This window comes from Acyrthosiphon pisum, chromosome A2 (assembly GCF_005508785.2).
Source record: "Acyrthosiphon pisum isolate AL4f chromosome A2, pea_aphid_22Mar2018_4r6ur, whole genome shotgun sequence".
Taxonomy (NCBI): domain Eukaryota; kingdom Metazoa; phylum Arthropoda; class Insecta; order Hemiptera; family Aphididae; genus Acyrthosiphon; species Acyrthosiphon pisum.
In genome coordinates, this window is record NC_042495.1 from 38,041,902 (window position 1) to 38,058,378 (window position 16,477).

The 16,477-nt window shown below is 29.2% G+C and overlaps 3 protein-coding genes across 8 annotated transcripts in view; 1 reads left to right on the forward strand and 2 right to left on the reverse strand.

Moving 5' to 3' along the window:
* Window positions 1-9,400, reverse strand: part of LOC100163338 — a 22,080-nt gene extending 12,680 nt beyond the window's left edge. The window contains exons 1-2 of one of the 3 annotated variants that reach the window (XM_008181432.3): window positions 9,321-9,400; window positions 592-647 (exon numbers count right to left, since the gene is read on the reverse strand). The gene's annotated coding sequence lies outside the window, so the exon portion shown is untranslated. Of the gene's footprint in view, window positions 1-591; window positions 648-721; window positions 835-9,320 lie in introns of those variants that run through there. The other 2 variants (XM_001946069.5, XM_016801701.2) reach the window with 2 other exon arrangements.
* LOC100574876 (ABC transporter F family member 4) lies at window positions 4,649-15,936 on the forward strand. Of its 4 annotated transcripts, none has more exons than XM_029489518.1 (5): window positions 4,649-5,041; window positions 5,095-5,212; window positions 5,305-5,485; window positions 12,458-13,230; window positions 15,240-15,936. In XM_029489518.1, the coding sequence occupies exons 3-5, from the start codon at window positions 5,374-5,376 to the stop codon at window positions 15,738-15,740; spliced, it is 1,386 nt and encodes a 461-aa protein (XP_029345378.1). In that variant the 5' UTR covers window positions 4,649-5,041; window positions 5,095-5,212; window positions 5,305-5,373; the 3' UTR covers window positions 15,741-15,936. The 4 variants fall into 4 exon arrangements, with proteins under 4 accessions (XP_029345378.1, XP_003242208.1, XP_008179655.1 ...); XM_003242160.4 differs by having other exon boundaries at window positions 4,668-5,041; window positions 12,458-13,242; XM_008181433.3 differs by having other exon boundaries at window positions 4,668-5,041; window positions 5,103-5,212; window positions 12,458-13,242.
* Window positions 15,773-16,429, reverse strand: ACYPI27183 (DNL-type zinc finger protein-like). The gene is given in 1 exon segment (NM_001293710.1): window positions 15,773-16,429. A coding segment is annotated over 1 exon segment (447 nt). The 5' UTR covers window positions 16,369-16,429; the 3' UTR covers window positions 15,773-15,921.
* Window positions 16,430-16,477: the final 48 nt, after the last annotated feature.

Genomic DNA, 16,477 nt, shown 5'->3' on the forward strand with positions numbered 1-16,477 from the left:
TACATGGTAGCCAATTTTTTTTTAATACCAACTAGTTTATTTTGCATTAAATTAACTGGTATAACTCAAGTAAGTTAATTTTTAAAATCTAATTCTTAGGAAAAATCTGTTTAAAGAAAAAGGTAATCTATTTATACAAAATAGCATAAACTTAATGTAGTTTAGTATTCATGATCATTTTTAATTTGTATTTTTCTCAAAATGTGTGCATTTGAAAGTGTTTAAAAAATATTCACTATTTTATTTTGTAGTTTATTTATGAATTGCCTTTTTATATAAATTAAATGCCTTTTTTTGCCTTTTTTTACATTTTAAATGCTTTTTTTTATTGATTATATTGCCTTTAAATCCGAACCCTAGTTATTACTATTACCATGTATCTATCAGCATGTAAATAGGAATAAATAATATGAAATTTGTTTAACTTTATTAAATATTTAAATGTATCGATGAGGTTAGGTCATCAACAACTTCAATTGAAGTTTTTAAAATTGCAATTATCTCTAATCGTATTATAGCTAGTTACTCAGTACTCAAGTCAGTGATCGGTTGTATTTAAATTAAATTGTGTTTCAATTTGGATTTGCTTACCTTTATATATGATCGTATCCAAATCACTTTATACAATTTGTTTTAACCACTGAAATCTAGACAATTCAATAAAATATATAGTTAATATTAATGTTCTATATAATAAAAATATAGTCAATAAGGTAGTTACTTATATTATGTGATCTATAGGCATATAGTGTTAACAGTAAAATGTACTAATATCGTATATGACCTAATGGACACTGGGTCATTTAAGTGTACACATTGAAGTAATACAATGCTATCTATAGGTAGGTAGGTAGTGGTGATTACAGAAATTAATCTAATCGTAATTTTCGCTATTCGGTAGGTATAACCGTATAGGTCACCTGTTCTTATAAGTTATAATGTGAATTTGAATGGAAATGATTGTTTTTATGTTAATCATATTGTACTATGAATCTATACCTAGTCTATATATTATAATATAACTTATAATATAAGGCATTAGTATACTATACTATATAGGCACAATGCATATAGCTATGTAGGTAGGTAGGCAGTGGCGCCGAGTCCTATGTTATGTAAATATGCGAGGAACATATAACGGATTGCAAGCTCGAATCTTGGAAATGAATCCTAAAGCTTTATATATCTGGTGTTATGCACATAGATTAAATTTAATCATATTGTCTGCTGTTGGTTCGTGTACAGAAGCAATTGATTTATTTGGCAGTTTGAGAAATTATGTAAAATGTATAGATTTAGTCAAGAAAAAGTAAGAAGCGAATACATTATGTTCAATCAAATTCTCAATGATTTAGACCACAAATTACTAACAAATTTACCGAAACGTCTATATAATACAACAGATGATGAAAACAGCAATTCAGATAACAGCGATGAAGAAGTTGAATTAGATAGTGTTATAAATGTGGGAAGTTTAATAAATATATTTCAAATAATTAATAAAACTAATTTGAAACCAGAGTTTGAAAATTTATATTCTATTATAAAACTAAGTTTAACACTCCCTACATCAAGTTGTTCAGTTGAACGCTCATTTTCCAAATTAAAAATTATTAAATCGCGGTTGAGATCAACAATGGATCAAAAACGATTAGAGAATCTAGTGGTCATATCTTGTAAACATGATGTATCTATTGATATTTTTAAGGTAATTATTATTAATTTTAACTTGAATAATTGTATTTTTTTTTAAATTTATGTGTAGGTATACACTATTAATAAAATAATATTTAATTATGTTTCAGGTCATTGATATATTTGCTTCAAAAAGTTCTGTTCTTGCCAAATTGCTAACTTTTTAATAGATTAATTATTAAAAGTTAGTCATTTGTATAATATATCCAAACAGAAATTTTACATACCTAACAAGTAATAACTATAACTTAGTATTATCTAAAAACTATTATTTCATAATAAAATCACTATAAACTACAACACATTATTGTTATTAATAGTATTACATTTATTCATTGCATATAATATACCTACACACAGTCTACTGTCTACACATAGCTGATTTAATTAATTGTAATATTTTTTAGGTAATTTATATATTTAGTAACTAATTACATATATTAAAATATTGATGAAATAAATTAATAAAATATGGTTTTTATGGAATCTAAAAGTACTTGATGGTAATTAATAATTATAGATATTCTAATCTAGGTAATATATAATGTAAAATACTTAGCATTTAAAAACAGCATAGCGAGACAAACTATAAATTCTGATGTTTAGCAAAAATTTTGGGAGATTCCGGATAAGGGGTTAACATTAATATCAGAACTGTTCAAAAAATTAACTTCTGAAGATAATTTTGACCCTATTGTTGGTTTTATTATAACCTACGCAATCATACCTATAGAGTACACCTCATGACATCATGTATTCAAATTATAGGTACATGTAATTTGTAATTTAGAAGTACAAATTATTTTTCAATGCTAAGTAGAAATGTGGACATGTATGGCCGCTAGGGTGGCTTGGAGCCGTTGTATTTTTATTTGGCCTGAGTACTTTTTGAGGAGTTCGGCGCCACTGTAGGTAGGTACATACTAGCTGATTCTGCACGGAATTTCCTGCGGATATACCCTTCGTAAACTTCGTCAAGTGTAAACTGCACAAATTTTAATAAACGTCTTATTTGGGTTGTTTTGACCAAATATAAAATACGGGTCTAAAATTATACCCAATTATAATAATTTTTTTATTATTTGTAAGCGACCCGCTATACATGCCAAAAATATATTAGCCACTCTCCCATGCCGTCGCCTTTTTGGAAGTATATTATTATGTACATACTGGTCTAGTTGGGAGATGGTATTTCGCGCTTATTTTAGTACCTACTTGTAATTTGCGCCACAATTAGCCATTAGGTATATGTCTAGATGAATTTAAATTGTATGTAATAGTGTAATCTACCTACCCCAAAATATACAAATAACAACATGATGTGAATGGCGTCACATTTAATGATTTTAATTTTAATTTTAGTAATCTGAACCACACTTTGATGGAGGTTTTCTTACATCCCTTTCATAATTGTAAATCACTGACTAAGATATAATGGGCTGGCATAATTATATCTTAGTTTGTGATTGTTATTAATTAATTATTTTTGAGTTTTTTACGTACTAATAAATAATTAATTTAATAAGTTACACGCCATTCATACTTTTTAAAATGCGGTGGTGTTCTATTTTATAATGAAATAGCTTGAAAATCGACCCTACAGTTTCTTTTTTGAAGTTCCAATTTATTATACAATGCCTATATATTTTAATTATTTTGAATATTATATTATATAACTCGATTTAAAAATATGACAATCTTACTTAATTTTTTAAAAATAATAATCACTAGATATTTGAGTTACCTATATTATTTTATAATTTTAATAAATATTATCCGTTATGTGGAACGTTTCACACAAAAACTGTTTTGCGCGGGAAAGAGCTGAGAAGGCTAGTCATAACCAAGAAACGAAATTTTCACGACATATAAAGGAGAACTTTTGCTGTGCAATATCGTTTTTATTTTTTTGATATCACTTATACAAAAAAAGTTCTTATTGTTTCAAAATCCATTATTATTTGTATTTTTTAAACTTTATTAACTTTTTTTGAAGTTCCGATAACGAAAAAATAAAAACGATATTGCACAGTCAAAGTTCTCCTTATTATGTGGTGAAAATTTTGTTTCTTAGTTATGACTGTAGCCTTTTCAGTTTTTTCCCGCGCAAATCAGTTTTTGATATGCCGTACGTGTGTAAGACGGAGACAAAAAATGCGGGTGAAACCTCAAGGACGACAATGTTTGAATTCTTTTTATTTAAATAAAACTTACGTTATACGTCTACTATATGGCAAACTAAGTGTACCCTAACCTATACTGTTAATTTAAAAAAAAAATTTGGTTATTGCTTAATAAACAGTCGGCATAAATAAATAACCGGCGGAATCGATAGTCGGCGAAATCAATATAAACAAAAATCCGGCGGAATTGATAGCCGGCAAAATTAATATTAAAACGGCGGAGTCGATAAAACCCCCGTCAATCGTCGTGTACCTACATAATGAGTCCAAAAGTTGAACTAAACCCAACTACAGAAAAATCCTCGTAGTTCATAGTTAGTGAATCTACGACGAGTACGACTACAACGACCAATCTGAATACAAAAAAATGACTCGACAAAACGTAGCTGTGAATGTGAAACCGGCTTAATTTAAAAAATAATAATAGGCGCGTCCATTGAAATCGCGACTCTGCAGTCCGCGTACCTACGACCGCTACTATTCGAAAAGTGCGCGGTATTTGACCATCAGAGGCAGATATCACGAATCGCAATAACGATAAAAACGAATGCCCGCGATAGTGCTCGGCCGCGAAACGTCAAAAACGGCATAGTTCTATTTATATCACCATTGGCCAAGCAATAACAACACGCAACAACAATAACAACAAACGCCGCTTGAACAGGTTAGCCGTTACCGGTAATAATAATATCATAGTGACATCGACTTCGGAATTTGAATGTGCGTGAGCGGCAGATGAAAAATCGCATCCCGGTGGACAATAATAATATCAATTGACAAATATCGGTTTCACGATATCGTATAATATTGAGTCGATCGAATTTTAACCGAATTCCCGCGCTCAGCGTACACGCGCGACACCACCACGGCCGCGGCACAGCGACACATCCGCGATCCACTGCATCGGTGCGACGGCCGTGGTTGTGGCAGCTCTGTAAAAGTACGGCATGAAAATGTGTCGTATCACGGTAGTTTCGCTCCATTACTAAGTTTCCGACAGCCAAATAACCGTTGTCCGTTCGCACAATCGACACAATTGTACTTTGCACCGCTCGTCCGACGTCCATCAACGCCGTTCGGCATTCGCGATTCGCCAATCACCGTACTCTGCACGCACGCCGTCAAAGGTAACTTTTGTTCGCAGTTGTCGTCGTTGTGAGCAGGTTCGTGTCAGTTTGGACTTTCGCCACATTTATTCGGCCGTTAATATTTTCAGTTTTTCAGCCAGCCACGCCGTGTGTAATTATTGCAGACCATCTCCCTGACATCCGAGTCCCGCGTGTTCGTGGTGAATCAACTACGGTCACCGCCGATATCTGCCGCCACTTTAAAAGGTACTCATGACCTATGTTGTATGTCGTGTTCGGCATAGGTAGGTACTGTAAGTTTTACGAGCCATTGACTTAATTTTTTTGTCTTTGTCTAGTGCCTATCACAGTTCAACGCGCACTGCACTCCGTTGATCATCCCGATCACTACATCACCAGAAATCACCATGGCTCCAAGGAGGAAAGTCGCTCAGAAGCCGGCCAAACCGTCCATTGACGATATGCCACCAGTCATTGATGATATGTCTCACATCACTATCAGGCGGCCCGTTACAAAAGGTAAAAGAGATCTGTATAAGACGTGCAGGTATTACAATGCTATCGGAGCAATCCGTTGGTTTCTCATTTTTATTTTGACGCTCTTCATGTTAATAGTCATTTCAACCACCTTGTGTTGATTGTTTGCTATTGTACTTGTGATCAGTGGCATTGAATTCTATTTCACGACGAGGTGTGCTTTATTAACACGTTGACTGCCATACAGCCGCTGGCGGCCACAAGAATATGGTTATGAATTAAAAATTTTAGGCCGCATTTCTCATATTATTTTACATAGGAATAAATTTGTTGGTGCTGTAGTAATGATCTTTATATTTTATTCATTAACAATATCATAATCATACTATTTAAGAAAAGAACCTTATATTTTATTAAGTAAATAACATGGTGACGTCCCTTTTGTTATGCCATTTGGCAACCACAATACCATTTTAATTTTCATTGGTGCCCCAGGGTAATAATATTTGGCGCCCCTAACAAACATACATATTTAAACATTTGTCGCCCTTTAAAATGTTACAAGTTTGGCCACCCTAGGGCACTTGCGCTATTTGCCACCCCCTTAGCACGGCTCCGTTTTCTACTATTTGTCCTGGTTGCTTAGCTTTTGTAACATCTGGGAGTTTAACTCTTATTGGATCTTAATGTACCAATCAAATGCGTTTTTTTTTTCTATAAGCTTGTTGGCTAAATTAAATGATATAAAAAAAATTATCTGTTATAATAGTTCTACCAGAATTTAAATATATGGAACTCAAATCTACAACAACTCTGCATCTTCCTAGCCTCATCCATCAATTTGAATTTTCACAACATAAACTTCAATATTATATGTATACCTGTTGATGCCACAAAGTTAAATAATTTAACTCTGTACTTATGTGCCTTACCAGAAATATATTGTTTGAATTTTAATCTTCCATGAAATGGAACCATAGTTTTGTCCACAGTCATAATTTCTTCTGGTTCCGTTAGGTATTGAAAGTTATGAACAATTTTAATGGCTGCATACAAATTGCGTCCCAGAATACGAAAATATAAATTGCGATATCCGAGTTGTGTCCGTTGTTTTGCACAACACATCTGAATTGCGCCCACGATTTTCTCGTGACATGTACGAGTTGCATCCCCATTAATAATTGATTAATTGGTGAATATTATACATATTTCCCTTTCCACTTTTACAGACTGAGGACTATCATTTGTATAAATGGTGTGGTTAAAAATTATAATTGTATATTATAAATTGTCAACTCTTTCATCGTTGGGTTTTAAAAATGAAAGAACAAAGAATAATCTCCAAAATTGTCCAACTTCAGTTTTATTTTTAAAAACTAGACAAATCAAGACCTTTGAATTTTTCTTCAGGTTGATTGTCCTAGGCGAAATCTACAGCCTTTGCGTATAACATCAGGAAAAATATCTGAAACCACTGAGTGTATAGCTTGTTCGAAGTCTGCATAAATTATATTTGGTGCAAAATTTAAATTCAAATCGTTCATTTTTTCTAATTAACTATAAAACGCATCTTTATATATTGATATAGTCTTTCCTGTTATTAAAAAAAAATTTTTCGAACGATAAATGTTATTGGTTTTGGTTTGTTACGTCATCCCATGCGTCTTTTGTTTCACTACTATCTGAAATACCATCGTTTTTAAATATTTAATATACAAAAATGTTTGTAAAATAAAATCTTAAAAATAAAACCATACTACGATAAGGTGGTATTTAAATTATTTTTTATATCTTGCTTTATTAATTCTGTTTGGTTCAAATTACAATTTCTTTTTTAGAAAAAGAAACATTTTAATTTCAATCCTGGTATCAATCTGCTGGTATACCTCTGTATTATAAAATATAATAGTTGATATATAATATAATAATTGTGTTTACCATTGGAACTTAGACTATTGCTTGACCAGTTTGAAGGCATGTATATATCTTCCTCATCAAATTCATTGAATGAACTTAAATCGTCATCAGACTCTTCCAATATTCCCCTTAACACTTTCATCATTTATCTTGAACCTTTTTGAACATGAATTATTTTTTAAAAGTTAAAATGCAAAAATTGTCACGAGAAATTAGTTAGCACACCGGCGGCGGCTGTATGGTGACTAACACTGAATCGTATTATCTAAGCGCTGTGTGACCACCGGCGGCCGTATAATTATTATTACAAATTAATAATCTAGGAATAAAAATAAACATTTTGGTATTAAATTCGTAATTTTAGACCTAATTGTTCAAGAGATAACAGTTCGAGCATTTTGGGATTCCGCACAGAATAGCCCGACAATTTCATAATAATAACAGTACGGTCGCCGGCGGCTGTATGGCGGTCAACGTGTTATTATAATATAATATACCTTCAGGTGTGTTTAAGAAAAACTAAAAGGCATAAATCCAAAAAATTCCTTTTTGCTTACCACATAGTGTTATACAATATACTATTCCATGCTGAAATTTCATGAAATTGTGACCGATTATGGAAGTCATAGACATCCCAGCTATAGCCACATTTAATTAAGTACGAAATTCTTGTTTAAAAACATCAAATTATAATACTATTTAATATTTCTAATCCACTAATATGATGTTATATTGGCATTATTGCATAATATCAAAAGTTTTATACTTATATTTTTATGTATTCAGTTTTAATTTTGGTACCAAATAAATTTTGATGTAATTTCATACCTGCATTCTAACGATTTAATGTGAACATAATATAATTTAAAATATTCTTGTAAATAACTTCTATTTAGGTAAAGTATTTTTGTAACCTATTAAATGTTATGAATAACTAATTCCCAAGTAAATCCCAGTACTTACCTATCGGAAATAAATAAATGTTACAAGTTACAGTGTAACTAATTATTAAACCATATGCTTTTCTATTAGACAGTCTGTTTACTGATACACTAGTCTACTATTGGACTAAAAATACACCCAACTAGTTTTATTAATAGGTTACCAAAGTAGCTTATTTTATTCTCTTGGCATATATTTAGAACAACAACCTACAGGTAGGTTAATCACACAATTTTATGTTTTATCCATTGATATTTATTACACATTTAGTCATGGGTAGTTAAAAAATTGTTCACAACTAATAATGAAATCTTTTAATAATTATTATGCAAAATAATAACATAAACAATACCCATAATTAAAATTTCATAAAACATTGCTGGAAACTAAATCATTACCAACAGCGTGGCGAACATATTTCAAAACCTAAGCAAAGTATTTGAAAAATGATCCACCCACTATCCCCTACTACATAATATATAATTTTAAGTTGTATGCTAATTTAGAATATTTGTTATAGAACGTCATCAATAATTTAACCTAAACAAAATACTATAATAATTAATTATACATTCATCCACACAAATTTTAATTTGTTTAAAAAAATAATAATACATTTCTAGAGCTAAGACATTAGGTAAACGTCATTCACAACACCACTGTCCATTACATTGTACTTTTTCGGTATCAAACCCTTTTCTGGTTACAATTTATATTGCTTTATTTTAAGTTGGTGTAAGCTATTAAAACTGAAAATAAAATAAAAAACTATACCTAAATAATTAATTTATAAACTGACCTTAACCTAATAAACAACAATAATAATAAAAAAAAAAAATGTCTGAAATGTTTATTAGTTTATAGTTTTTAACCTATAACGAGTCAAAGATTAACTTTTGGTGTCATAATAGGCAACCAGAATATTGAATAAATCCTTAAACATTCAATCCAAGTTTCTTAAAAATAATGGCTTAAAATACAATTTTAACAAACCACAATACTTAAAATATTTACTCACCTTTTGATTGTATTCAATAACTAAAACTGCTCTGAAGTGATTGGTGTTAAACATCAGACTAAATGTACTATGGGAAAGTAATATACATTTAGCCCGAAGGTACTATTAAAAATACCAGTTTCTTATAATTTTATTTTTATTTCATGTATTGGTATATTTTGGTGATGTAATTCTCATTAAAAATTGAAATAAATATAAAGAAGGAGGGGAAATCGTATAAGTCCTTGTTCCCTTTTTAAGATGATTGTTATTGGTTGTACACAATACCTTCATATAAAAATGTTAACTTATACTTTATAAGTATAAAATATAAAATTGTTCATAAGTAACTAATCTAAAAGCTTAAACTTACCAACTTTTATCTTATTATAAGGTATTTGCCTATTTGCTTTATTTTATTGTTGGGTATACAGTAAACTCTCCAACTATCTGCGGAATAGGGTGGCATGGTAACCATGGATAAACGAATTCTGTAGTTAATCTGCAAAACTGAAACAAAAATTGTATTACATTACCTATTAAAAATTAAAATTGTGTACCTGAAATTAAATAGTTTTTAAAGAAAATTAAATAAGCACACATATTTTTATCTAAACATTAATTTTATACATATATTATATAACATAAACATCTTTTTTTTTCACAAAAACATTGATACTGGTTTAGTTGGTGCCCGCCACTTATATCTCGTGTTTTCCATGTTTTAATAATTTGTTCAATAAGTAATAATGGCTATGAATTATTATATTGAAAATTCACAGATTATATTATAATATAATATAATAGTATATTATACTCTGTTCAAAATAAGGTACACTAAAGGTGGCTGACTTGTATGCTGGGCCTTGGAAATAATACACAGCAAGTATATAGATTGGTGACTTGTATTGTAGAGGACTACGAACGGGTATTACCTGACTGCAGTTGACAGAGATTGCATTTCATATTTTAAATAGAGTATAGATATTATAAATGGAAAAGTAATAACTGTTTTATTCGAAAAAGAAAAATATAACTATTTAGTATCTCATATTCCGTGATTGTTAACTCATTAGTCATTATTGATTAATAGTTATTAAGAGGACGCTACACCCGTTGTGTTGTCTCCATCTTCTTACAAATGTACAATATAGCAAAAACTGTTATGTGCGGAAGGCCACAGTCATAACCAAGAAACGAGATATTCACCACATAAAAAAGAGAGCATTGGCTGTGCAACATTGTTCTTATTATTTTGATTTCATTTATATGAAAAAAGTTTTTCAAGCTTGAAAAATACAATAATGGTTTTTGATACAGTAAAAACTTTTTTTTCATATAAGTGATATCAAAAAAAATAAAAACAACGTTCCACAGCCAATGTTCTCCTTTTTATGTGGTGCAAATTAGTTATGACTAGTCTTCTTAGTTCTTTCTCCGCGCAAACCAGTTTTTGCTATGTTGTACATTTGTAAGACAGAGACAACACATGCGGGTGTAGCGTCCTCTTAAGTACTTATTGTATTTTTATTCAGTCATAAAATCACTGCTGAATTGAATAATATTTGATATTATCTATATGTGGTCCTCAACAGGGATTTTGAGATTCACAGTAGAAATTGAAATTTTTTTTTGTTTATAAATGGATGCCATTGGTTACTTGGACAGATGAGGTAAAATCAAACATCATAACTAATAACTTTTTAGAACCCAGAAACAATTATTTTAGTATATCAAGGTGATCTAATAAAAAATAGTTATAATATTAATAATGCTAATGTTATGATCTATCAAATCCTTAATTGATTTCTCAATCTCTACTTGTAGTATAGAAAAAGATATTATAACATGTAACAATTTACAGATTACTGACTTATCATTTATGTTGCACTTCGCAAATTTTCGGAGGTTAACAAAACACAGCAGCATAAAGTATCAACTGAAACAATATTGAATTAATTTGATTTACTATAGGTATAATATCCTACCTTAAAGATAAATCATAATAATTAATTACTAGTCAGTAATCTGTAAATCGTTACAAACACAAAAAAAAACTGCACAAAGGTAAAGCCAAGTTATTTAGCTAGTTAATTATATTCTATTAATGAATTTGATTATTATAATTTAGTTGAGCATTTGGTAAACAAATGCATAAAATTAATTTAATTATGTTGTTGGATTTCATCATTGACTTAGTACTTTTTTATTTATTATTTTATTATTATTTTAATTTTAAATGTATAAACTGTGAGTATAAATGTAGTATGATGATTAGATTTGATATATTAGAGTCAACTAAACCAGTTCCTACATATTATATTGTATATAAAAACACTATTTTTAGACCACGGTTAATCGAGAGTTTAATGTTTGTTTTGTGTATAACTAGTAAAATCAGAATACATTTGTCTTAAGATTTGTAAATAATAGTGAAGTGTTTACATCCAAGGCCTGGGCATTAACGAGTTGAAAAGTTTAAGTTAAGTTAAAAAATTAATTTAATTATAACTTTTTAACTTACCTAGTTACTTTTGGCTTATAATTAACTTAACTTACTAAAATTCTTTTTTAATTAACTTGAAATTAATGAATTAATTTTTCATTTTAAGAAGTAAGTTAAGTTAATTTATTTTGTTTTTAAACTTATTATATTTTATTCTATTTCGTTTTAATGTCAAAAAATATTGACCATGAATTGTTTAAAGTTAAAAATGTATATCATTCGAAACTAACTTTATGGAAATATTGAATAAAGTATAAACACTATAGTCTATTATTTAGTTTTGGGTTGGAAAACAATTAAGCACGCTGGCCTTGTATAAACAAATGAACTTTTGTTTTACTTAATAAAAAGTTAACAAAAAGTGTGTACTAACTTTTAACTTTGTGTTATTAATGCATATTAACTTAACTTCTGAGTTAAGAAAAAAATCAAAAAAAAACCCTTGTTTACATTTGTAAAATATAATTTATTAAAATTGATGATAGTTGCTCGGGACTATGATGTAATACAGTTGTTTGACATTTCTCATGTCTTTTAAGTTAATTATTTTAGACTGGATTATTAGTATACTTTTATATTTTTTTTGGGGGGGGGGAGGTTCTTATTAGGTATTTCTGTGTATTCCTTTAATTTTTACTTAAAATTATTACAGATAACATGGTTGAGGATAATGTGGTTGAAGATAATGTGGTTCAAATGGATGAAAAAGATATTATATTACCTGTCTTAGAAGATAATAAAAATATGAATGTTACAGTTGTTTTAGAAGAAATCCCTGATTTTAAACCTAAAGTATCAGATTTAGAATCTGAATTAGATCTAGCTATAGATGAAGCAGAATCGATCAAAAAACCTGTTCAAAAGAAGGTTACCAAAACAAAACTTAAGTCCAAAAAGCCAACAGTTGAAGATACCAAAGTTGTAAGAACTAGAAAAAGGGCTGCTAGCGAAGATAGGCAAGTGTTGAAAGTCGAAGAAAAAGTAGTTAGCAAAAGTCGAAAAAGACCGGTTGATAAAAATTTACCAGAGTCTCTTAAACCAGTTTCTCCTTTAAACGAACTACCAAAAAGGAATAGAAGAGCCGCTAGTGTGGATATACTGACGTCTGAAACCTCAAGTTTTCCTTCAGATAAAGTACCCAAAAAAAAGGTAAATGGTAAATCATCTAAAGCTGCCATTGCTGTAACTGAAGATGAAGCACTAAAAAAACAAAAAAAAGGAACAAAGAAAGAAGATCAACCTAAAATAATGGAAATGAAAGATGATGAAACAAAAATTGTAGAAAAGAATTCCAAGGGGAAAAAAAATACAAAAAAAGTATCAAACGAAGAAAAGGAAAATGTTGTAACAACAGATCAAAATGATGTTGAAGCAGCCTTAAATAACATTGAAGAAAAACCAAAATCTAAACGAGGCACTAAAAAGGTCAAAATAGACGTAAGATTAATTATTTTTATTAAAACAAACTTATACTTATACTTTTGCTTACATATTTTATAGAGATTCACTCATATAGTGGTCTACTGAAAAAAAAAAATAACTGTTCAGACCAGATATCCCTTAAAATTTGCTTATTATGACTGAATATGGTCCCTATAGAATTTATGTTAATTTTATATATTGAAGTGATTATTTTTAACATTTTTAGTTGTGTTACTCAGTTATTGCTATTTTTGGGAAGGTGTGCTATGATTAGAGTTTGAATTTTATTGACCTAAACATTATGAATTGCAACTCAAAAAAGTTTTTAATAATTTCGATTTTAATGAAATATAAATTTGGTTTTAATTACTATATACATTTTAAAGAATTGTAAAATAGATTTGCAGATAGAACTGATCATTTGGACTTCATTTTTTTTTATATAGATTAAGATTATATCGACGGTGGAAAGGAAAAACGGCGTTAGCGACATTTTATAAATTTTACAGGAGAGCCAGACAACTGTTTTTTCTGCTTTTTTTTAAACTTTTAAAGCCGTTTGAAATAATTTCATTGAATTTTCACCTAAACAATTTTTTTAGATAATTATATTCTAAATAAGTTGAGAACATAGTTTTTGTTTAACAAGAATTTTTATTTTTTTTACCTGTAATGTTAATTTATATACTTTTTTGGAGCTTACGTCTTACATTATTGGTAGTATGTCGCTTATGCTTTTTGGTGCTTACGCCTTATTCTTGTTATTAACTTGAATTTTGGTGGTTACAACCAGCATAATAATAATAATATTATTATAATTTTATTCTACTCTGTTTAATGTAAATGAACAAAACAAAATTTATAAATATTATCAATAATTATAATAACCAACAATTAATTAAAACCGATAAAAAATATTTTTAAATATTTAAAATGTTTATAAACAGCTATGGTGGTTACTCTTTAATTTGATCGATGGCGTTTACACCTTGCCAACTATCAATTATTTTATTATCGAATACAACTTCAATAATCAACATATCAATAATTAGGTGAGCACAATCGATGCAGAATTATGTCGTTTGCGCCTTAATTAAAAAAAACAAATTTTGTCAAAAACGTTATTTACGCCCTTTTTCCTTTCCACCGTCGATATATTTATTTACCTGCATATAGTTAAAGTTTGTTAAATTTATATAAAAACATATAAATACAATTTCAAATTCAGACTTCAAAAATGTCTCAAAAGTCTTAAAATGCTTTAAAAATGAAAATGGCCTTAAATTTTTAAATTGTCAAAAAATGTGAAATATAAACTTCTTATTCTGATTCAAAAATACATGAACAGTGTATGTTATATAACAATTACTAGATTCGAAAAACAATTCAAAGTGTATCGAAATCCCAGTCTTAGTAATAATCAATAATTAAGTTTAATTTTCAACTTCCTGATACAATTTATCACCATACACTGCAATGGTTGCATTTTGTTACATTTCATTAATTTGTTGGTACTCATACAATATATGCTATCTATAAATGAAAACTATTAATTTTTATAATACCGTATTTCTACTATGTAAATTTTTTTAAGCATCATCACTACCTAGAGTTGAAAAAAAAATTATTATATGTCAGTGGCACCTCGTGTTATTCATATTAATAATTAAAAAATAACCACAGTTAAAGCACATAATATACTCCACAACTCACTAACACAGACATCTAATTTTGTTTTTGTTGTAAAAATCCTAAATTTAATTGCAAAATGTTAATATTATAAACAAGTATGAAATAGATATTGGTAAACACCTATATTTTTTGTTGGTACCATACTAAACCACTAAGTGTGGTAGATGGCATATTGTACCCATTTATTAAAAAGCCACCTATTCTTGAATTATTATAATATATATTTTTACAATATTATTATAACGATAAAAAAATTAAATGGTTTCATTAACTTATATTTCTGATTATTTTAAATATTTTTTATTGATTTGATTTTATAGGAACCTGTTGAAGATGAAGATGAAGAAAACCAGGAAGAAAAGGTGTCTAAACCTTCCAGTAGAAGCCGAGCTCCAAAAGTTATGATTAAACAAAACAGTGAAAAAGATTTAGAAAAAAAACCGAAAACTGTTCCTAAAACCAAAAAAAATATGAAGTCATCTGAAGTATCTGAAGAGTCTAGTGAAAAAAACGAGACTGATGATTCCAATAAATCTCCAGAAATAAAACCAAAACGTGAGCGCAAATTCAAACAGGTTGATCTTGATGAAAAAGATAACAACTTCAAAGAAACTAAAGCACCAAAACGCGGTGGTCGTAAGGCAAAAGTTGAAGACGTAGATGAAGAAGAAGTACAACAGAAGAGCTCAACTGCAGAAGATGAGAAAAACCAAGAATCTGGAGACTTGGCCGATGATATTCCAAACACCCCTGTGTCTGAAAAAGAAGAAGTCAAACCAATAGCAGCAAAGCGTAAAACAAAAGCAAAGTCTAGGAAATAATTACTTATTACATAGAAACTATTTACAAAGTGTTCATTAGATATTAAAGGTTTTTATTTTTTTTTTTTTTTAAAGAATACATTTATTAATATTATTTAATAACAAATGTTTACATTTGAGTATAAGATTTCATAACATGTTTATTATTTACAAGTTAGTTTTATTTTAATATATTTTCTCATCATTTTGACCTTAATTCCCAACATCCATTTATTCTTTTGACCTTTTCGCCTTTGGAAGATAGTATTTCTTCAATATTTTTACATCCTGTATCTGGAAACCATCCCAAGTTATCAGCTATCAAATGGTTGTTACTGCACCCATCGCATTCTATGATCACAATTCCTTTTTCGTATGAAAGTTTTGAAAACCTTCGGCTGTTCCTTGTGTTGCACACTGTACAAGTAAAATTTATCTGCATTTTACCAGTAGGTTCATTTTCGGATTGTTTCTCACAGTTGTTGTTTTGTACAGATGGCAATGACGCATAACAACGAATTTGAACGGCTGTTGTTGTTTTCCTGGTAGCAAATTTTAACGGAGAACGTAGTGCAGAGTTTTTTATTGGATTCAAAACACATTTATTCGTAATTAAACAAGTTAATCGATAAAAATTGGAACGAATCATGATCTCTTTCGATTTAAAATATTTCACTAAAACTAAATTCGAATGTTTTAACCACGGCTATAGATAATTATCTATAGCCGTGGTTTTAACACAGATCTTATCACATATT

Bases quoted from the DNA above. Each gene is read 5' to 3' on its own strand.
- LOC100574876 (XM_003242160.4), top strand. From the start codon at position 5,374: ATGGCTCCAAGGAGGAAAGTCGCTCAGAAGCCGGCCAAACCGTCCATT. The intron at 5,486-12,457 runs GTAAAAGAGATC...AAATTATTACAG, and splicing joins CAGGCGGCCCGTTACAAAAG to ATAACATGGTTGAGGATAAT. The intron at 13,243-15,239 runs GTAAGATTAATT...TTGATTTTATAG, and splicing joins CTAAAAAGGTCAAAATAGAC to GAACCTGTTGAAGATGAAGA.